General features: G+C 38.0%; 2 protein-coding genes across 2 annotated transcripts; both read right to left on the bottom strand.

The window, feature by feature from the left end:
* Nucleotides 1–2,492: 2,492 nt before the first annotated feature.
* On the bottom strand, nucleotides 2,493–3,427 carry LOC130465981 (protein CHLOROPLAST VESICULATION). Its single transcript, XM_056834746.1, has 2 exons — nucleotides 3,270–3,427; nucleotides 2,493–2,994 (listed from the first exon to the last, which is right to left on the bottom strand). Exons 1-2 carry the CDS (start codon nucleotides 3,359–3,361, stop codon nucleotides 2,643–2,645), a joined length of 444 nt encoding a protein of 147 aa, XP_056690724.1. The 5' UTR covers nucleotides 3,362–3,427; the 3' UTR covers nucleotides 2,493–2,642.
* A 2,366-nt stretch (nucleotides 3,428–5,793) lies between these two features.
* LOC110799709 (uncharacterized) lies at nucleotides 5,794–16,970 on the bottom strand. Its single transcript, XM_056834246.1, has 3 exons — nucleotides 16,213–16,970; nucleotides 6,204–6,658; nucleotides 5,794–6,134 (listed from the first exon to the last, which is right to left on the bottom strand). Exons 1-3 carry the CDS (start codon nucleotides 16,968–16,970, stop codon nucleotides 5,794–5,796), a joined length of 1,554 nt encoding a protein of 517 aa, XP_056690224.1.
* Nucleotides 16,971–23,796: the final 6,826 nt, after the last annotated feature.

Here is a 23,796-nt window from a genome sequence, read left to right as displayed (position 1 = left end):
AGTGGGTAGTGAAACGGGTAAGGTGAGTCATTGCACTGGGCGAGTTTGTATACCTAGGTGGATGGTGTGGTAGCTAGATAAACTTTATTTTTGCTTCCGTCATAGGTAATGATCGGGGATTGACATGCTATATCTAAAGTTCATTACAACAACGAAGCCTTAGACCCAAAAGGCTAATATGAACCGTCGTAAGGAAATGGCTTACCCTTTATTAGTATAGAATTAAGGTTTACCCTTTATTTAGAGAGTTATAGCATCTATGGGTACTCAAGAGCTAATAAGGCTCAAGTTACAAACTTGCACACACATGATTAATAAAGATACATATCAAGATAGTTACTCGAGCATGTAAAGTGGGTAGTGAAACGGGTAAGGTGAGTCATTGCACTGAGCGAGTTTGTATACCTAGGTGGATGGTGTGGTAGCTAGATAAACTTTATTTTTGCTTCCGTCATAGGTAATGATCGGGGATTGACATGCTATATCTAAAGTTCATTACAACAACGAAGTCTTAGACCCAAAAGGCCAATATGAACCGTTGTAAGGAAATGGCGTGAAACACGAAACATGAAAAGTAAAAACTTATGTTAAAGAGAGTAAACACGCAAATGAGACAAGAAAAATAGTTAGCAAGAAAACAAGGTTGGTTTAAGTTTGTATTAAGTCCATATATTAAAAAGAAATAGTGTGGTTCACGAGAGAATATATTTTATATATGGTCTCTCTATGGTAATACTTGGAAGGATGGAACCATTGAAAAATTGTTTTATAACCTACCTATAATCCTTATTCTTAGACTTAGTGTTTTATTATGGTATTTGTGAAAACATAGACCGTCTTCTCGACATAATTCTCATTCCGTACAAAAGGATAAAATACATAGTAAGAGAAATGTAACAAGCGTAAAATACAACTTGCTTCATTCCTAAATTATTGTTTTCGTCTCTAGAACGAGTATATTAATACAATAACCAACATGAAATATAAGTCTCTTCATTCCTCAATTATTAATTGTTTTTTAATTTTTTACTTTGATATAATTCTATAATTTAAAAAGTTTTAAATTTTTCAAATAAGATGTTAACCCTAAAAAATACTCACAAGTCGGATATATAACATTATAAAGTTTACATTTGGGTTTGTTCAGAATTTTGCTGAACTATACGTTCTATGGAAGATGAGAGACGTATTCAGATTACGGTTTTGGGTTGGATGACAAATTTTATAAATTCCAGTTTGACTTTGGCATTTACTTTTGATTAAAACTTATGGTGTATTCGAAGCAGATTTAGATGAAAATGTAAACTATGGTTAACACCGTTAACTACTTAACAATTTTTTTACTCAAAAATCATCAATTATGTCACTTGGTAGAAATATAAGAAACATAAGGCCATATGTGAGGTTTCTTTTTTTTTTTTGGCTACCATATGTAACGTGCAAAAGTTTAGGGCTATCAGTGGGAATTTCCCATAAATATTTAAACATTTAAAGAATTAAATGGTTATCTTTATACATTACTAGTGATTTTGAAGAAATAATTATTGTTAAATGAAAAAAATTATCACAAAAAAATAGATTACATTTACCTATATTGGGGTAACTTATAAGCATTTTTAGTTAACTTTTACTCCAGTGTCAAATATTTATTGTAACCACTTATAAATAACAATTTGTGTTTAGATCAAAATGTATTGCATGCACGCAAGAGGTGTACAATAAATTTATTGTACGCCAAGATAACTTTTACCCAATTTTTTTTTTTCCTTTTACTCATTTTTTTTAAAAAATTGCTAAATGATTAAACTTTTTTTTAGGTGTAAATGAGCCTAAAAGAGAAGAAGATTCGTACAATTATTCCTAATTGGCACGGCCCAAAGAGGAAAAGACACACCAAATCCTTTTCTTTTTTTTTTCAATTAGTTCAATTTTCCCCCTTCGTGTATCCTTAAAGAACATATACTTCATCAGTTCCATAAATATCGCACCATCTTAATTTTTACACTATTCACACTAGACTTTGGTCATCTTTTGTCATTCATACATTAGAAAAATTGTAGTACGTCATGTGAGATCTTGTTAGATTCGTATCGATATATATTTTCTAAATATCAACTTTTTATAATTTTACTTATACATAATTAAAAATATTAAAAATTAACGTATATTTAGAATAACGTAAAATCAACCATATTACAATATTTAAGAAAAGGAGGAAATATATATTTTCCACCTTAACCATGCAAATCATGTTTCAAAATATGGACTTGTCTAGTCCAAAATACCGATTAACCATTTATCATGATTCATGACTCATGGGCGGTTGAGACTTGAGAGTGACTACCCGACCCTAACTACTACGGAGTAATTTCGTTTCATAGTGATTTTGCCGCCATGTCGAGTATTTTGTCTAACTCTCCAAACTTGTACTGCTTTGTAGTACGTTACATACTTTTCCTTTATCAACCTATTTTTGTACTACTACAATAGAATTTGTACTGCAATTTAATGTTCAATCAATAAACAAAGGTTACTCCCTTCAAAAATAAACAAAGGTTACATTTACAAATCCGTAAACAATATAGTGGCATATATATAATATATGTACACACGAAATTAAAATGTAATATTTGTTTTTTTGTTTACAGTAAAAAACAACTTTTTGGTGGTGTAACTAAAAACTTAATTATTGGGGCGGGTTTAATAGAGTAAGAAACTCCCTCCCATTTCCTATGGGCAGATGGCCTAGGGAGATTCTCAGGTACAATAGTTTCTAAGGAATTGATATGCCATGGTGGGCAAATTCTTTTGTCACTCCATCTTGCAACCTTATTGTTGTTTTGTAATTGAGATTCCATTACAAGTTCACTAGCTATCGAATAATTTCCATTCATGTTGCTTACAATATCCCCCACTTCTACACCAATTACTATGATTGTTGCAATTGCCATCAATCTTTTGCTCCTCCATGACCACTTCGTCTCTTTTTGGTTCCTAATCAAATTAGATCAAACTAAACCAATTAACGATTAAATGAAAAATAGACAAAATAATTCACTTTCCAGGGTATTTTTGTAAATTTAATGGAGTACTAGTAATTAAAATTTTGTTATTCTATATATAATATATCAACTCTTGATTTAACTAGAGTCGTGAATTGAGTTATTAGCTTGACCAAAATCCGATTCAGAAATCCGATTTACCAGGCCAAACTCGGATTTTGGGCAAAAGCCGCAAAAACTAACAAACAATACCATTTCACAACTTACCATGGAAGATGATTTGTCTTTGTTGGCAAACAGGACGATGAAGTACTTGAAGGTAATGAAGGTTTGAGGCAGCAATAAGTTGACATATTCATCTCACTTTCTTTCTTTTTATAAAATATCAAGTGAAGGCAAAAGAGAAGCTTCTTGTATTTATAGTAAAGTGAAAGGTACTGCAAGGAAGGGAAGGTGATTGTACTTCTATTTGGAACTAGTACTAGTAAGAGGACGTTTCTCTTTTCAATTATTGGTCATCAAGAAATTTGGACTTCATTAAATTATTAAAATCAAAGAAAAAATACTTTCTAATTTTGATTTTTGACAACTAGAGAAATGAGGGAAATTATAGTTAAAAAAAAAGACCAAATGACTCTAGATTTTCCGAGATACTGTAATTTTTTATGTACAATCGATTATACCTTGTACATATATTACGTATAATCGTGACTAGTTTTGGTTGCTCATTTTCTCATCTTGAAACTCCAAAGTACATGAACAAAAAGTAACTTTCAAGTGAACAAATCATTAAAACAAGTAACAACAGTCTTGATTATATTTTGTAAGGTACTCCCTCCGTCCCTTAATACTTGCACCGTTTTGACTGGACACACTTGCCAATGCACAACTTTGACCACCAATATCTTTAAATATATATTATAAAAACTTATAAAAATATTAATATTTGAAAATATATATTAAGATGAAGCCCAACAATATATTATATACTAACATTTATTTTCATATACTAGAAATAAAATAGGGTCAAATTGAATTATGTGAATAGTGCAAAAAGTCAAAACGGTGCGAGTATTAAGGGACAAAGAGAGTACTTCGTATAAGTAGTTGTACATTAAAGAAGTATTCCGTACGTACTTGGGGAAGTATTATTTGTGAAAATGGAGGGTAATATTGACCGTACATGAATCATGAGCCACTGTAAAATTAAAAGTCAAATAACAAAAATTGCAGTACCCAAGTTTCTAAGGTGGCCCAAAAATTTAGAGACTTAGCTTGTTTGTTTAAAACACCAATCTCGTGGATTGAATAGTTGAGCCTGTTAAGTTAGAGGAACTTTCAATTTTCTTATATTGCTTGCCGTAATCACCTGCTTCCGAAATAGAGAGTTGATTTGTCCTTTGTTTTAAGATTAAGAGGAGGTCTAATTGTCCAATAATTAAGGTGTAACGTAAGAACTCCACTCCCTTTTTATTTGTTTTATGAAAACTTTAGATTTTTTTATTACGTACGATTTGTGCAATGCTGTGACCAAAGCCTTTTCACCTCCGAGATATTTGGACATGTCTTTGTCATAGGCAACCCAGGATTTAGAGTTGGCAAACAAGTTCAATACGTGTATATGATAGAAATTAACTAGTGCTGGCTACTTATCTCATTGAAAACGACTACAACATATCGAAGAATAGGTATTTATTAAACAAATATTTTTACTTATCAAACCAAGGTTCAAACAAGCTGGAGAACATCAGGGAGAAAGCCTCCAAACTGAACCCAAAACAACAACAGGATAAACTAGCCTAAAACAACATATCTCACACAGGAGCATCAGCTATAACTAGTTACAACTAATTGAACCACTGCCTATCAGTCTCACTAACTTTACTCCCCATGAGGCTCCTGATCCTATTCTTCACTTCAAACTGAATCTGAAGAATTGTAGAAGACTGGGTAGGGACAATATTCCTCCATACAGTTGTATTCCTTGCTAACCATTTGTGGTACACAAGGCTTGTCATAGCACAGTAGCCCACCATTTTCCTGAACTATTTCTTCCCTTATTTCCTGATTCAATTCAGAATATGAAGATCTTTACAGCTGTTGTGTAAGCCAATCCAGGAGAGGATTTCATACCTGCACACATTGCTGAAGTAGCAATCAAAGAAGAGATGAGAAATGCTCTCATCAGCAGAACCACAAATGCCACAATAAGTTGAGTCTCAAACTCCAATATTATGGAGCCTGACCCTGGTTTTTAGTCTGTCCAGTAGAGTCATCTAGAGGATCACTCTATGTTTTGGAATAGAGAATCTATTCCAAACATACCTACACCACTGCAATGTAGGAGAAGTGCCACAGAGCTTACAGTTCATATCCTTGATTGAGTACTTGGAAGAAGACAACCACAGGAAAGACTGAAGTTGTAAATTGCAGAAATTTTTCACCCTGCAGGTATACTTAACTGCCCAACTGGCTGCAGCTGAAGGGGTGAACTGCTGCCAGTTTTTGTTCTTGATGTACATGGAATGAATCCATTTAACCCACATATTGTCTTTCTTTTTCTCAATTGCCCAAGCAAGCTCCCCCACTGCAGCTTGGTTCCACATAGCTACGTTCCTGAAACCATGTCCACCTTTGCTTTTTGGGGTGCACAATTTGTCCCAGGAGACTGCACCTGGCCTACAATCTTCATAACTACCATGCCACAGAAAAGATCTACAGATTGAATTGATCTTCCTCGCAATAACATTTGGCAGAATAAACATTTTCCCCCAATAAGAGCAGATACTCATTAACACAGAATTGATGAGTTGAGCCCTGTTAGCAAAGGAAAGATGTCTGGAACTCCACACCTTGACCTTGGCCACCATTTTTCCACCAAAAGTTCACAGTCACTTGCATTAAGCTTTTTAGTGCTGATGGGAACCCGAAGATATCTAAAAGGCAAGTCACCTTTGCCAGACCTAGAAACAGCCACAAGTTCATCCCTTAAACTGTCAGTTCCCCCACAACAATAGATGGAGGACTTGGAAGGATTAATCTGAAGGCTAAAAGTAGTGGAGAAAAGGTTGAAAGCTGAGAGCATGAGCTTAACTGTTTTCTTGTCACCTTTACAGAACATCAGAAGGTCATCTGCAAAGCACAGGTGATTTAGATTTAGAGTTTTTCATCTAGAGTGGAACCTGAACTCAGGGTGAGTGCCAACCAGTTTCATTGCCCTGGAGAAATACTCCATGCATAGAGTAAAGAGCAAAGGAGACAGAGGGTCTCCTTGTCTGAGCCCCCTTCTTGGTTGAATCAGATCAATTGGAACACTATTTATGAGAATGGAGTACCTAGTGGTGGTCAAGCATGTCATAATCAGTTCAACAAAGTGAGAAGGGAACCCCAGGTCAACCATTAATTCTTCAATGAACCCCCACTCAACAGTGTCATATGCCTTTTTCAGGTCCAATTTCATCAAACAACAAGGACCTTTTTGGTGTTTTTTATACATTTTCACAATGTCTTGACATATCAGGACATTATGAAGGATGGATCTGCCCTTCACAAAAGCACCTTGATTTTGTGAGATGATATCAGGGAGCACACTGCCAGTTTTCTCACAGAGGATCTTGGAAATACATTTATAAATAACTGAACAATAGGCTATAGGCCTGAAGTCACCAGTGGAAGCAGGAACTAGGATTTTAGGGATCAAAGAAATGGAGGTGATATTGATCTCTTTTAAGATCTTCCTGCATGCTTGCGGGTCATGCTCGTGTGTGTGTTTGTGTCCATGCATAATTCCTAAAACTATTAGGATTTGATGTATGATTAAATTCCTATTCCTATTAGGATTATTTAATTAATTAGAGTCCTTGTAGGATTCTAAGTTTAATTAAATCGTATCCTACTAGGATTCCAATTCCCTTTCCAAACCTCTATAAATAAGGGCCTAGGGTCATAATTTATGGGTACGATTGAAGTATTCAAAGGGTAAGTTTTGAAAGAATATTCAGCCACACTCTTGCACTAATATCCGAAAATTCCTAAGCACCTTAAGGGCGATTCTAGTTGGTCAATCTTGAGGCGGATCCAGACGTACTGTGGACTATCTACGAAGGGACGACACTTGGAGTCCTAAAGACTTGTTCTTGTTCGGTTCGGGCGCAGCTAGGGAAGGCACGCTACAAAGTGTATGCATCTATACTATGCTAAATGATTATGTGTAAATAATATGCTTTCCTGGCTTTATGGTTTTTCCGCATGATTTATGTATTGTCATATGTATCATAACCTAACAGTGGTATCACAAGCCTCTTATTATTTTCATAATCTAAATTGCAAAAACATGGTTAAATATTACAAATTTGCAAGAATTAAAAGGGGTGATTAATTTTCGTAATTGTTAATTAATTGCAAATTGCGTTTATTTAATTATATGTACGCAGTTTTTCGGCAGTTTCTTCGTTACTCATCCAAATCGAGTGATTTTTGTGTCAATTCCGCATGTAAAAGGCATTCTAAAATTTTGACAAAAAGAGTATTTTTCGGCCGAACCCAGAATTCTCAAATTCGAAGCCTAACTATGACTTTTCGGAGGTTTTAGTTTTTCGAACGCAAAATTTCGTAAATTTAAGATGTTAAATTAAATATTTGCGATTCTTGTTGATAAATCTTGAATTTTAGATTGACCTACTGTATATGTTTAACAAGTTTGAATGCCTAGCCTTGTTAATTATGCAATCTAATTTGTAATTATGATTAATTTGTTGAAAATTGGAATAATTTAGAATTAATTTGATTTTCATAATTAGTTAATAATTTAATTAGATACCTATGATTAAAAACCACCATAAAATTGTAAATTTGTGTTAAATTTTAAATTTTTATGACCTAGACTTGAATCCATGTTAATCGGAAATCAATTAATTAACAAATTTTCGATTTTTCGCCCTAAAATTATGAAATTAATATGATTTATTAATTTGTCATTAATTTTGAAAATAAAATTTTTAATTTTTATGCGATTCGCTCATATAACTTGCACGCACAAAGCAATGGACGCTACGTGTTACCCTTAAGGGGTGTTGTATAGTGCGGGCATGCGACGACGAGCAAAAGAGCTCGTCGCCCATGCGGTACGAATGCAATGAGCAAGGCTATGGTGCACGAGCACAAGGCAGCAGCCCTGCCTTGTGTCGTGTGCTGTGTGCGACGAGCGAGTGGGCAAGGGCGAGAGCAAGGCAGCGACAGTCGCGTGTGGGCAGCAGGCGAGCTGCGCCACGACGCAACTGCCGCGCGCAACGTGCGAAGCCTCGTGCGCAGCGAGCGCAAGCTCGCGTGCGACGAGCGCCACGCCCAGCATAGAACGACAGCGCGCAGCGAGCGATGGCTCGCGTGCATCGAGCGCTGGCGCGCGCAGCGAGCAGTTGCCTCGTGTACTTCGATGGTACCTTGCGATGGTGTGCAGCGACGAATGCGACGCACATGGCCTGCGATGGCTGCGTGCGTGTGGCCTATGGCTGTGCGTTGCGTGATGATGTTGCGCACCTCATGTTACGATTAGATCGTTTTAAAATTTTAATTTGAAATTTTCAGTTTACGTAATTTTAATTAATTTTAAAATTAATAATTTAAATTATTTTCTTGGATTTTAATTTTGAATATTATAATTATAATAAATTTCATTTATTCTAAATATTTTACTAAAATTAAAATCATGAATTAATTTAAATACGAATGAAAATAAATTAAATATGTGGATTCAATTATAAATTTATATGAGCTTTAAATTTTAATTAAATTTGTATGTTTCCGGTTAGACTAGAAATACATTTTTATGTTTAAAATTAGTAAAGCATATGAATTTATTGGTTTAAGTGGGAGCCCTTTTAGTCATAAACTCTTGATTAGGTCTACAAATCCTTAAGGTTAAAACAACTTGATTAGAATTAATAAGGACTGAATAATTTGTAGATTATTGGTGCCCTTGATTAATTGCTGCAAATATTTATGTGATGCATAACGTGTTTTACTAACCAGCTATGTGGGCCATTCATGATAATGAATGGGTGAATGGTATATATTGTATATGTACTGTTTTGCAGGTTATGAAGTGAATAATATGGCCCAAATAGGACAGAAAATATGGTCTGCGTACCATTAATTTGAATGTAATTGGTCTAAAGTACCAAAATTGTTTTTCAATTCAAATATGGTCTGCGTACCATCAAATAGTTGTAATTAGTTTAATTATAGCTTATCCTATTTGAAGAAAATGGTGCCTCCCACGGAGATTTTCGAGACGGACTTTGAAGTTGAAGCTTCAAGATGAAGTCGGGCCATACTAGATCACATTTATCTTATGCATGCTTTAAGTTATTTATTGCTTTAAATATGTCTTAATTATGCATGAGATTGTGGCTTGATTATGTTGCATGATTAAGGATTTTAGTTCACTTAAAATCTAACCAACATAGTAAGAGCCTTAAGTTCCAAACTTAAAAATTGAGTTAAAAGGTGCCATGCCAAAATATACACTTTCTTGGATATCCTTTACATCAATCTAGTAATAGTTTTCGCTCAGCGAGGTGTTACTTATTGGTCCTAAAGGGGCAAGGTACACAAATAATTGTGAGTACATGTTAGTTATGGTGAAACTCAACGATATAAGTAAGGAGTCCTTTTATGTCGTGGCAAAATCGATAGGTTTACCTAATAACCAAGAGTAGTTTCTAGACTATTAGCAAAAGGCTTTTGCTTACCTAAAATGTTTTAGAATTGAGTCGACAAACTGTGCTTAATTCTTCAATGGTTTTAGGGTCTTGGAATCATTTTATTCACACCTGCCGGAACATTAAATTCGAATAAAATGCTAATAACTTGTTTGAATTGTATGATTGCTTTAATTTCAAGTTATTATTCATGATAAATGTTTAGACTTTGCATGCTTCAATGTATGTTTTAATTATTGTTTATAATTAAATATCTTGCACTGCAATAAACCCTTTTAGAAAGGTAACAGTAAATTTCCTCGATTGGTAGTGAATCCAAGAACGATTCACGGAAATGAGAGAAAATGAGCAATTTAAATGTACGTTTCTTATAGCGACTTTTATGGTTGTTTTCAAGTATCAAAATCGAATGGCAAACCAATTGGTGCTTGTGAAATCAAAATACGATGTAGTTTTGAGATCATAAAGCATTGAGTTTAAACGCTCAGCTTTACCAATGGTTAACAACCTAAAATCTTTTTCCATTTAATTCTCGAATGAGTCTAGTCCCTAGACATTCGAATAGATCGATGCTTAGAGAACTTTAGAAGCTTCTGGTAAGATCATCTAGTTGAAACAGAATATTCAACATAAGTTAAATGGTAAGAACCTTGTTGGAGTGACATTGGACATGTCCAACAAAGTATAAAAGTCAACACTAGAGAATTCAATTCTTAAGACTATAAGAAAGGGGACAAGAAATAGGAAAATAAGGAACAAATGAAAGAAATTTTACGATTCTGTTTCTACCTATAAGTTTATGTTTAAAGACAAGTGTCCTAGCAATCAAACTTCCTTGGTATCATATACCGCTTGAGGTTCTTACTTCGGTAATAACTCAAACAATGGAAGCTAGGCTACACTAATGGCCTACAAGTGGGAAATGAAGCATGGCAATGCTACATTAGTTGTAGGGTCATCTAGTTTGTTTTAAGTCCTTTCAAAGGCTGGAACTTAATGGCTATTTTGTTCCATAATCAGCATACCTAAATTTCTGTTTTCAAACACAGAAAGACTCACATTCAAGAAAAACAAAAACAATGTTTGTTTGTTTATTTGAATGAAATGGTCAATTACGGGTTGAGTCAATATGCTTGATTAAAACAAACAACTCTTTAACAATAAAAACTTTACTAGGTTCAAATCAACCCCTTGATTTGAGTTCCACTAATCTTTGGCATTGTTGCTTAGACCATATCAACAAGTTAACATTCAAAAGCTCTATTTTGATGGACTTTTGAAAGTTGATTGATTTCTAGATCATTTTAAGACAACTAGTCTTACTTGTTGAAAGTAACAAAGAATATGAACTATTGTTAGAACGCCTAGACAATAGAGTTCAAAGCCAAAGAACGATTTTATGACTTTATTATTTCACATGGATTTGAGTGAATATAGGTTTATTTACTCAAATGTGACATAAGTTTGAATCTGTTTGGCTAGTTCAAAGATTCAGAAGTATAAATCCCACTTGGAAAGAAATCATAAAGATCTAGGTTAGATCATGTTGATGATTACTTAAGTCAAGAATGATCATCAATGATTGTGTGTAGTAAAATTCACAATCTACTCCATAAGATATGGCATATCTAAGTTGGAATGATCGAAGTCGATTAGTAATTGATTCGATCAATGATGGATCATATAGACTTTTCCTATAATTTCTAAAACAAAATGCTCAACTACCACCAAACTAAACCAAATTCGTCAAAGCTATTGAAAAGTAATTTCAGGATATCTTTTCGATAATATATATCTAAAGAGTTGCCAAACTCAGTGGGAGCTTAGTGTTTGTTTTTCGACAAACTAAGGCCCAAGTATAGATATATTTTTCATTGTGATTTATTCAAATGAGACACAAGGGTATTGTTTCTACCACGAATTTTTGAGAACATAATGTTTGTTTGCTCGAAATAATGTCCTTTTGGAGATTCGTTTCCAAAATGACAAGTGGGAGAAAATGGACCTCGAAAGTCTTCGAGGCGAACAACAAACATAAACGGACATTCCAGAGGCTTTTCGAAGTTCCTTAGAAAATCCGAACACTTATTCTTTGAGACTTTAGAAGTGGCTTTAAAGAATAGACATCTCTTAGAAGACTTTACAAGTGCTTCAAGGAGAACAGAATATTCAAAGGACTTTCAAGTGGCTATTGATATTCTATTGTTTGATGTTCTATACCCAAGTAGGCATAGAGTTCAAGTCACTGAAACTATGTGATTCTTCTATTAGATAGTAAAGAATCATGGAGTTCAGGTCACTGAAGCTATGAGATTCTTCTATTAGATAGTGAAGAAACCTACAACTTGCAGTCAAACTATTATCATGTAAATTAATGAGTTTGTGACCTGTAAGAAAGCTATGACGAAACCCATATTCCCTAAAGATGGTTAGAGGACATATATAGACTCAAATGTTTTAAATGGTTAGAGGCCATAAAACATACTCAATGTTTTGATGACAAAATTGAAATTTTGTTGATTTGCAAGAATAGTTTCACACCTATTGGTTGCAAGTTTGTTTTCAAAAACCATCAAACATGAAATTGTGTTCACACACAAAGCTAGATTAGTTGCTAAAGGTTACAAGCAAATTCATGGCATGGATTGTGTTGAAACCTCATGCATAATCGTAATGCTCAAGTCTATAATTCAAGCAATAATTGCATATTGGTACATATGGCAACCGGATGACAAAACGTATTCCTCAATAAAATGTTGGAAGAAACTATGTACATGGAATGTCATAGGATTTGTGGATCCAAATAAATGCTTGAAAAAGAAAGCTAGCTTATGAAATCTAAGTACAGATTTAAGCAAGCAATTGGGAATTAGAAATGTATTTTAGTGAAGCTAATAAGTATTTTAGTTTCATAAAATGTACATGATTCTTATAGATATATAAGAAGTTTAGTGGGAGTACATAAAAACTTAATTGGTCCTGTGTGTATCACACACATATCTCTCTATTGTGAAATAACATTCAAATGATAATGACTTAGGTTTGAAATTATTCATCAATGATGGACCAAGGCAAAACTTAGTACATACTGGGTATTAAGATCTATTTACAAAGATCTTATATTAATGTTTTGGATTAAGTAATGGCATTTACTAAATCAAACACGAAAGACTCCATTGGAGATATTCGACCCATGTGAATAAATCTAAGTAAAGAATGTTTGAACTATGTATAAGCATTTACTAAGTTAAAACATCAAAGGATCTAAGTAAAATTCTTAACCTATATTATATGTCAAAGAATTTAGCTGGATTTAGTATCTACTGAAACTAGATGAGCTGAAGTTACATGAATATAATTCAATTGGGAATTATTCTGCAAAAGAATTTATCATGTATGATATAATATGAGGATCGCCAAAAACGTATCGTATGACTTTAGGCATGACGAACATATACCAATCTCTATTGATCTAAGTGAAGATCAACTAGATTGAGATCAAGAAAAACTCATGGTACTTGAAAAAGGTACATAGGATTAGTTCTTGATTCAAGGAAATAAAGATATGCTAAATATTGATGCTACACGCATAAACACTAGCAAAGGATCAAGCAAGATCCCTTTGGAGTTAACCATTGACAAGGACGAGCTAAAAGAGCATCGTGTTTTGAAATGGCAACATGGATTGGAGACCATGAGTTGTTGCGTGGGAAATTAAACATTAATTTCTATGTTCAAAGATACAGCTGGAAAGACTTCCACATATATGTGAACTGCTTGGATAAGTAAATCCAAACAAAGCATCACTAGCAACCTATACAGTTGAAGTAAAAGTACTTATTGCCTGAGAAGCATTAAAACAGGGTTGTTTATGTTAAAGAGTTCTTTACTGAACTTGGGTGGATCATATATCTGCTGACTTGATAGTTCTTCATTGCAAAATGCGTAGAACCACTCTTGTATCTAGAAAGAATAGATCACAAACTAAACACACTCGAAAGATCTTATCATCCTATCTCGAAAAGACATTCGATGAAAAGGATATTAAGATTGGCAAAGCATGATAACTAAACCTATGCAACAAGTGAAAAGCAACACTCACATTGTAGCACTGGAAATCAAGCATAGCTTTCAATTCCATGAACTATTTTAAAGATGGGTTTGAGGCCCATGGTTGTAAAACATTGGGGTTGAACATTTATCATATATGAAATGTATTTTCATATTCCATTTAATCTTGGTTTAGTATTAAATGATGAGTCCCTTCAATTTGACGATATATTCAAGATAGACTGTCAGGACCAGTCCTGTGACTAAGAAATGTCTATCAAGTGAACTTGAATGTCAAAAGTTGAAAATGGTCCCTGGTCGGAGTTTTCTATAAAATTGGACGCATAGAAAACGTTAGACGACTAGAATGCAAGATGACTAGTAGTTCTGTTTCTTGAACTATGTGGACATGGCAATGTCATAATCATTTGCATAGATACTTACTTTGGGAAGACTAGTATCGGACAGACCTATGAAACTTTACTGTAAGAGATGAAAATCTGTCATAAGTAAATTTCATTAAAATTATTAGACACTAAATCCTCAATACCTGAGTGATTTGAGATTACTTGTTTGAGAACTGGTTGCCTTGACGTTGACCAACCGTCGCACCATAAAAGGAGGCTATAAAGGCAACGTTCAGGTAATCACCTATCAAACGAAGTCTAATCTCAAGATCGCAAGATTGGGATTGTCCTCCCATAAATCGGGATGAGATGCTTAAAAGTTGTACAAGGCCACTCGGAGAGCTAGAAACTGTGAAATGCATGGCCGTGCTCGGATGAATCATAGGCTATGATTATCTGTTTATTTGATCAGTTGAACTCTGAAACCGAGAAACACCTCTGGACATAATAAGGATGACAACTCTTACCTTATGTTCAAGAGCAAGCATCGAGCGACAAAGGAATTAGGAAATGCACACCTGTCCCTAAGGACAAGTGGGAGACTGAAGGAAATAATGCCCTTGGTCCAAGTATGCATTCAATGTTAAGTCTAATAAATGCGGTTCAGTATTAATTAACAAGTTAATAATTCAGTGAGATCAAGTGAGCTGAATGCCTAGCTAGAGGCCGCTTCAGTTCAAGTGGAATTAATGATATTAATCCACAACTTACTCTTGACTGAACCCGTAGGGTCACACAAATAGTACGTAAACGGATCAAGTATTTAATGGCATTAAATACTCTATCTATGGATATTCGGAATCGACGGATCTTGGTTTCAGTGGGAGCTGAGATCGTCACAAGCAAGAAATGAATACTCCGGAAACGATGATATTGCCGGAAACGGAAATATGGATCGTATCGGAAATATAAATGTTATTCAAGTCGTAGATGTTGTCGGAAACGGAAACATGGTACGTATCGGAAAATATTATCGGAAATGGAAATATTGCCGGAATCGGAAATATTGCCGGAAACGGAAATATTGTCAGAATCGGAAATATTATCGGAATCGGAAAATAATTCCGGAAACGGAAATATTAAATATTTGTTCGAAACGGAAATTAATTCCGGAATCGGAAATATTAAATATTGTTCGTATCGGAAATGAATTCCGAAACCGGGAATTTTATCGGAAGCGTATCGTACGAATAAGCATCGGACGAGGCCTGCCGGACGAAGGCCCAGCACGAAGCCAGGCCATCGCCCAGCAAGCAATGGCGCGCCACAACACAACCCAAGGCTGCGGCTGGCCTACCGCAAGGCAGGCCCAGCGCGCAGCTAAGGCCATGGCAGCCTCGTGGGCTGCGGTAGCTCGCATGGGCTTCGTGGGCGTGTGGGCTGTGCGCGGGCATGGCCTGCATGCTTGCGGGTCATGCTCGTGTGTATGTTTGTGTCCATGCATAATTCCTAAAACTATTAGGATTTGATGTATGATTAAATTCCTATTCCTATTAGGATTATTTAATTAATTAGAGTCCTTGTAGGATTCTAAGTTTAATTAAATCGTATCCTACTAGGATTCCAATTCCCTTTCCAAACCTCTATAAATAAGGGCCTAGGGTCATAATTTATGGGTACGATTGAAGTATTCAAAGGGTAAGTTTTGAAAGAAAATTCAGCCACACTCTTGCACTAATAGCCGAAAATTCCTAAGCACCTTAAGGGCGATTCTAGTTGGTCAATCTTGAGGCGGATCCGGACGTACTGTGGACTATCTACGGAGGGACAACACTTGGAGTCCTAAAGACTTTTTCTTGTTCGGTTCGGGCGCAGCTAGGGAAGGCACGCTACAAAGTGTATGCATCTATACTATGCTAAATGATTATGTGTAAATAATATGCTTTCCTGGCTTTATGGTTTTTCCGCATGATTTATGTATTGTCATATGTATCATAACCTAACACTTCCTTGTTTTAAAAAAGTCTGAAATAGCCATATATGGATCATCCCTTATAATAGGCCATGCAGCTTTGAAAAAACAACTATTGTAACCATCCATAACCAGGAGCTTTGTTGTCTGGTATAGAAAACAAAGCCTTTTTAACATCATTCATTGTTATAGGGCACTCCAGAATACTCTTATGTGACTCAACAAGTATAACTCCCTGGTCCATGATGATTGTATTAACAGGTGCTTTGTGTTGTATAGAGCCTCCAAACAAGCTAGAGTAAAAGCCAATAAAGGCTTGCTGGACTTCATCAGCTGATTGGACCCAATCACCATCCATAATAAAGATAGAATGAATCTTGTTATGTTTCCTTCTCTGCTTGATGCTCTGATGGAAAGCTCTAGTGTTCTCATCACCATGTTCCAACCAATTGATTTTGGCTATTTGTTGGAGATAAGATAAGTAAGCTGCATGAGCATTCTTGTAAGCTAAATTGGCTTGTTTCTCTTCAGTAGCTAGATCACTATCATGAGGATTAGAATGGAGCTTGGTCTGTGCTTCAGTGAAAGCATGAAACAACCTCAAATCTTCTGCTTCAACTGAGTTAAACCCCTCTTTATTGAGATTTTTCAGGTCAAATTTAATCCATTTGAGTCTTTGAATTACTCTGAACATGTGACACCCTTCAACTGCTTTCCCTCGGTTTAACCTAACTAGGGGGAGAAACTTATCAGACTTTGTCCACATATTGAAGAACCTAAAAGGTCTCTTCTGAGAATCTCTCCTGTAACAACTCAGCACCATGGGGCTATGAAAATACTCACCTTCTTCCAAGAAAGCTGCCTCAACAAGGGGGAACATGTCTTCCCATTATGAATTATCCAAGACCATATCAATTCTTGATGAGACCCTGTCAGACCCTTCTTGTTTGTTATTCCAGGTATACAATCTACCAATAGCTTTGATGTCAACTAGCTGACAGTCAGAGATACATTATCTCATAGGAACAATGCCAGGGTGTCTAACTGAGCTCCAATCATGTCCTCTATTGACATGAGTGCATTAAAGTCACCCATTATTACCCATGGAGAAGAAGCGATGGCTGCAAAGGATCTCAATTGATCCAATAATCTTGATCTCTCCTTTTTGTCATTCATACCATAGATGAATGAACAAAAGAACCCAGTGGAAGTACCACTAGGAGTAATGTAACAATGAATGATTTGATCCCCCGTGAAGACAATGTTAACCATAAAGGAGCAAGGGTCCCAAGCAACTATAACTCTACCACCTTTGTGATGGCTAAGATTAGTGGTGAAACACCACCCAGGACAAACATTCAGGTATAAGTCACCCATTTTAGGTGCCTTAACCCTAGTTTCAAGGAGGCTGAAAAGCTTGATTTGGTGAGACTGAATCATCTTCCTCACCTCTATTTGCTTATCCTTCTTATTCATCCCCCTCTTATTCTAATCCATTAGACACAAGGGAGTTCAACCCCTGGTCTAATTTGGCACTTGGTGTTAGGTTATGATACATATGACAATACATAAATCATGCGGAAAAAACATAAAGCCAGGAAAGCATATTATTTACACATAATCATTTAGCATAGTATAGATGCATACACTTTGTAGCGTGCCTTCCCTAGCTGCGCCCGAACCGAACAAGAACAAGTCTTTAAGACTCCAAGTGTCTTCCCTCCGTAGATAGTCCACAGTACGTCCGGATCCGCCTCAAGATTGACCAACTAGAATCGCCCTTAAGGTGCTTAGGAATTTTCGGCTATTAGTGCAATAGTGTGGCTGAATTTTCTTTCAAAAACTTACCCTTTGAATACTTCAATCGTACCCATAAATTATGACCCTAGGCCCTTATTTATAGAGGTTTGGAAAGGGAATTGGAATCCTAGTAGGATACGATTTAATTAAACTTAGAATCCTACAAGGACTCTAATTAATTAAATAATCCTAATAGGAATAGGAATTTAATCATACATCAAATCCTAATAGTTTTAGGAATTATGCATGGACACAAACACACACACGAGCATGACCCGCAAGCATGCAGGCCATGCCCGCGCACAGCCCACACGCCCATCTAGCCCATGCGAGCTACCGCAGCCCACGAGGCTGCCATGGCTTTAGCTGCGCGCTGGGCCTGCCTTGCGGTAGGCCTGCCGCAGCCTTGGGCTGTGTTGTGGCGCGCCATTGCTTGCTGGGCGATGGCCTGGTGTAGACACCTACTTTTGTCCCCATTCCCGCAAGGGAAAGGTTCGATGATGAAAGCATAAAAGCTCCACTTGACAACGCATCTCCTATAAAATAAACGAATCTCGATTCCCCATTTCATTTCACCCGAAACCAGCTATTTATGGAAACCTGCTAAAAATAGTAACTGCCGTAAAAAATTAGCTTCTAAAAGTGGCAAAATCATAAAAGATAGAAACCTGTCAGAATTAGGTGTTTCATTCCAACATAAATCCTAAATGAGATAGAAAACTGCGAGAATCCTATTCCTAAAAGGATTCGGAAATAAGAGTTACGTATTAATTAAAATCCTAACGAGCCTAGAGTTCGTAACGGGCCCAGACGCATTCCGTCACAAATTGATACGCGCTAAAAGACTCAAATTAATCTCAAACTCTACGGATTTTAGAATCCGAATCTGACTAAACAAAAAACTGCCCAGACCCTATTTTCAACGCCTGGCTCTGGGCGCCGAAATCTTCGGCGCCCAGGCCTGGGCGCTGAAAATACCTGGGTACGTTTCTTTTCCTAATTCTTTGTGGATTAGAACTCTGCAATTCTATCTTTCCACGAACTCTTCCCTATAAATAGACCCCTAGTTTCGACGTGAAACAAGACACAACAACACATAATATATTCAGAGTATTGACTCAAAACCCCTGAGCCCAAGCCTCTCGCTGCGAAATTGTTAACGCGTTCTGTCGCAATCGATCCATAAATCGAACAGAACGTATCCTGTCCCATAATCGAGATTCGTTAAATAAAAAGGAGAAATAGCAAAGTCAAGGTGGTTAGTTTTCTGAGAACCCTGACGCACCTCTCAAGGGTGCGTCGTAATGTGTCCCTTTTCGATGATTTAACTGCTTTCCTCGCCCTTTTTATGAACTGTTAAACTAACCTAATATGATTGTTCTATCACGCCTAACAAACATAATATTTTTGGGAAATCGGATTATCATGCTAGGTCCCTTAATGTTATTTAAATCAGATAATCACGATCGAATTAGTATTATATGTTGCATATTGCTAAAATCAATTCAAATTAGTTTAATAGTTAACGCATGTCCCTTCAATTATTTATGCTGAGCTAGTAAGGATATCCTGCCTCTGGAGTTATCGACGAGCGAATTACTCCTCTCGGTAGTTACATTCCCCCGAACCCTCAATCTCTACCTTGCGGGTGTATATTGAGAGATCCCCACACCAGGGATCACAAGGGAACCTACGGCCGTCGTGGTCAAACATAATTGCACTCCCTTTATGTCACGATAACCGGGTTTTGTCAGTTTTTCTCATTGTCGTTAAAAACTGAATGGCGACTCCTATATTACTAGTCAATTGGGTGTATACTCACAGGAAATCCAATTACACTTGATTGAATAAAAAGAATCGTCACACCCACGAGGGACAGGTCACGCATTAGCCTCGCGCTTTTTCGACCCCCTCACAGTGGCGACTCTGCTGGGGATAGTGAAGGAAATACTCGTGCTTGTAGGTAATCAAAATAGCCGAAGGGTGAAACGATCCTACCCCGCGTTTATTTCCCCATCAAGTTGGGACGACCTGAAAATCAGCATATTAATGTGAACCGGCAGAACATCATAACGAATCTCGGCTCCCTCGGGAGTTGGGACTAAGGATACCTTTTCGCCAATAGGGGGGTGCATACGCCGCGCATGTTTCCCACTCGGTACTTGTGCAGGTAATACACCTATCCCGAACCCAATCGCTCGCCCATTAGGTCCCTCTCGCCTGCATGCTCCCTTGGCTTGCACTTGCGGGTTGGCCTCTTGAGCGAAATTCGTCTGTTGAAGACACTACCTCGACCGGGGCATGTGTTGGATCTACGATAGAAGCGGTACCAAGCCAGGCGCAAATAAACTACCCATAGAAGCCTATCATAACCTACGTGGCATATTTAATTTTCAAATCCATGTTTGTAATGTAGTTATGTGTAGCGAAATATGTGATTGTGTGACAAACTATCCTAGAAAACCAATGACCTTAAAAATTGCCCAAACATTCATAGACTAATTTGCCAAAGAGTTATACCGAAGCACGTGTTCCGCAAACCCGAATGATCGCCACAAAACAAGCGACGCTCGGGATGGCCTGTAACGAATCCCACAAACGCTGTAACGCGTAAAGGACGTTATTAGGCAAGCACGCAAATCGAAGTCGCATAAACAGAAAACAGAAAACGAGAACCAGCCAGGGACGCATTTTCAACACCCCTGGCTGGGCGCCAAAATGTGAAGTTGCTGCTTGACTTTCTGGTCAGGCGCAGCAGCCTCGGTGCCCAAGCAAAAAGAAAGTACGTAGCACAAAAAATGTTCATCAAAAGAATTGCTACGAGGGCGTAAGAAAAGCACTCGATTTCAAAAGGCGACTCGTGAAAAATTAATAACTCTTTGTGTCGTCGTTAGGCCTCCTACGATGGCAATGCTCGGCACCAAAACCGAACATGCTAACAACTATGAATGTCACACAGGCAAGTGTTTCGAAAATCCAAAGAATGACCAAAATAAAAAAAAACCCCCCAAAAAGTGTACCGACAGAAGAAAGAGCGAAAAAGTGAAAAACCAATTTAGAGAGTCGAAGTCTAGACTAAGTAATGCTTGAAACTTTGGGAACCTAAACTTTAGCTTATCTTATGCCTAGGACCGGTCCTGCCACTTGGTGCCGATCAGGGAATCAACGGCTAGTGCGTCTCGAAGATACATCACCAAGTCTAGCAACTCCAAGCTCCGTCCGTCGTCCCTCATTTCAAGGATCTCCGCTTCCCCAACCTCGATTCGCACCTCCAAACATGTCCATCGAAGATTTGCGAGACCAGATGGTCCAAATGACCCAACTCATGGGCCAACTGAAAATGGAAAATGAAGCCTTAGCGGCTGCGCAAGCCAAAAATGACCTCGAAAACGAGAAGAGGATCGAAACAATGGTCCTACAGCAAACCATGGGGAGCAAATACTGCTCCCTCGAGCCTGAACCTTTTTCTGGCAAATTACCAGAAAAGTTCAGTTCATCTGACTTACCAAAGTTCAAGGCCACGGATAACCCCCGTGATCATCTACTAAGCTTTGTGAATACCATGAACTTGAAAGGCGTGGACAAGTCCATGTACCTACCTGCCTTTCCTTTGTCCTTGGAACCTGTGCCGCTCAAATGGTACTATCACCAGGACCCTAAGCTCTTCCCCACTTGGGATGACTTTGTCAATGTCTTCATCAAGCAATACTCGTCGAACATGGATTTCCAAGTCACCATGCGCGACCTGAAAGTTCTCTTCCAAAAGAAAAATGAGGGTTTCACAACCTACTTTGCTAGATGGAGGGACCAGGCGGCCCAACTAATCAATAGGCCTCCCGAAACAGAATTGGTCCAAAAATTCATTGATAACTTAGACCCGGCTTACAGACAACACCTTAGGTACCTGGTACTCGACACTTTCAAAAGAGTTTATGATGTGGGAATAAAAATCGAGGACGACCTCGCCAAAACCATACAGAGCAAACCTGCATATAAGACCAACACCTATAATCGGGGTAACACACCCCAAACCCAAGAAGTCCATGCTGTAGAAGAGGCTCCCGCCCGAAGATACCCCGTAAGATGGGTCCGAGACCGAAAGTTTGCCCCACTCGGGTCAGCTTCGGTACAAGCCTTTGAAAGACTAACCAATCAAGGAAAGCTGAGACCTATAGGCCCCACCCGCGACCCTCCTGTCAAAAACAAATATTGGGTCGAAGGTACTTACTGCAAATTCCATCAAGGGAATGGGCAGGACACTAAAAACTGCTGGTATCTAAAACATACGATCCAGGACATGATAGAGGATGAAGTAATACCTCTCCCTAACGTTGGCAAGCCCAACAACAACAAGAGCCCACTCGGCTCTTGTCACATCTCTCTCGACCAACCAGAGAATTTCGACCCCACGGTGTATATTACACCTCAAGGTGCACCACTCGCTGTGGTACCGATGGATCGAATCGAAGGGGAAGTGTGCGGTGTGTGGAACGATGATGCTGAAGATATTTACCTATCTCAAGTCTCGGGCCAGGACCTCTTCACTGAAACTTGGCCCGGGTATGCTCTCATTGACACCACCCCTCAGGAGCCCGAGGTCGACAACCTCACCCGATCCGGAAGGATATACCAACCGGATATTCACCCACCTCCTGTGGGCGACATCCTGGTTAGGCAAACTCCTGAGAACGGGCGGCACGCCACCGTCGCGGAAGTCATTGAAAATCCTCTCCTGAAACAACTTAAAAGAACCAAAGCTGAGATTACCATCTGGGATCTTATGTGTACTTCAAAGGAACATCGCGAAAAGCTTATTCGTTCACTCGACCTCATCTCAGTACCCACAGATATCACACCTGACTCATTGGTTAGCCATGTCACAAGAGATGCCGGAGAAAAGGCCATAGTTTTCACTGATAAAGACTTACCCAAAGAGGGGGGTGCTCACAATAAAGCCCTTTACTTAGTGGTTGGATGCAAAGGACAAAACATCCCCCTAGCGCTCGTAGATAATGGTTCGGCGGTTAATGTCTTCCCATTGCGAACCGCCCATTGCTTGGGGCTAGGAAGCGATGACTTCCAAACCTCCTCACAAGGGGTACGAGCTTATGATAACTCCCGAAGGCCTGTGTTGGGAAAAATCAACCTTACCATACAAACTGGGCCTGTGGCACGCACCACGGAGTTTCAAATAATCGACATCAAGCCCACTTTCAACCTCCTCTTGGGGCGACCTTGGCTCCACGACTTAGGAGGTGTGGCTTCAACCTTGCACCAAATGGTTAAACTTAACCATAACGGGGTAATACTAGAAATCCGCGCCCCTCCTCTCGACGTCATTTGTACTATGGTTGGAACGGCCGAAACTGCAGATGAACTTTATGGGTTTCAAATGGAAGAAGCAATCCAGTTCATCGAAGATTATGATCCAGCATTCCTAGACCCGCATGCATCCCGAGTCATCCCTAGAATGTTGTTAGCTCAAGGTTATTTCCCAAGAAGGAATGCACATTCCATCCTTTTCCCGACAAATCTACTCCCTTTGGCTTAGGTTATGAACCAACGGAGGAAGATATTGCTGACTGCCTATCTAGGCTACGCCTTAACAAAGCCAAACAAACCACCCTCCTTCCCCCATATCAAAGGATCCTTAACGGGATGTTTGTTCGGGAAGGAGAAGAACACCCATGCTGTGATTTCCCTGAACCCTTCGTTCAGGATGGCTTGCTAAAACCCGGATTTGAAATTTTCCATGACTGCCACACCTTGGATGAGGCACCCCACCTCACCAAGACTAAAACAGCTGAAATATTGGACAACCAGGCTCTATGGACATTGTTTAACGAATCGAGGCCTATGGAGAACGAGACTGTGATAACCACCCTAGCTTTACAAGATGAAGGTTT

The sequence above is a fragment of the Spinacia oleracea genome, chromosome 1, assembly GCF_020520425.1.
Source record: "Spinacia oleracea cultivar Varoflay chromosome 1, BTI_SOV_V1, whole genome shotgun sequence".
Classification (NCBI taxonomy): Eukaryota; Viridiplantae; Streptophyta; class Magnoliopsida; order Caryophyllales; family Amaranthaceae; genus Spinacia; species Spinacia oleracea.
This window is presented reverse-complemented; position numbering and strand designations above follow the sequence as displayed.

Bases quoted from the DNA above. Each gene is read 5' to 3' on its own strand.
- LOC110799709 (XM_056834246.1), bottom strand. From the start codon at position 16,970: ATGTTCCCCCTTGTTGAGGCAGCTTTCTTGGAAGAAGGTGAGTATTTT. The intron at 6,659-16,212 runs GTTACAATAGTT...TGGTGACTTCAG, and splicing joins AAAGCTCCTGGTTATGGATG to GCCTATAGCCTATTGTTCAG. The intron at 6,135-6,203 runs GCACTCACCCTG...TGTGCTTTGCAG, and splicing joins CAGGGCAATGAAACTGGTTG to ATGACCTTCTGATGTTCTGT.
- LOC130465981 (XM_056834746.1), bottom strand. From the start codon at position 3,361: ATGAATATGTCAACTTATTGCTGCCTCAAACCTTCATTACCTTCAAGT. The intron at 2,995-3,269 runs GTAAGTTGTGAA...TAATTTGATTAG, and splicing joins AAGACAAATCATCTTCCATG to GAACCAAAAAGAGACGAAGT.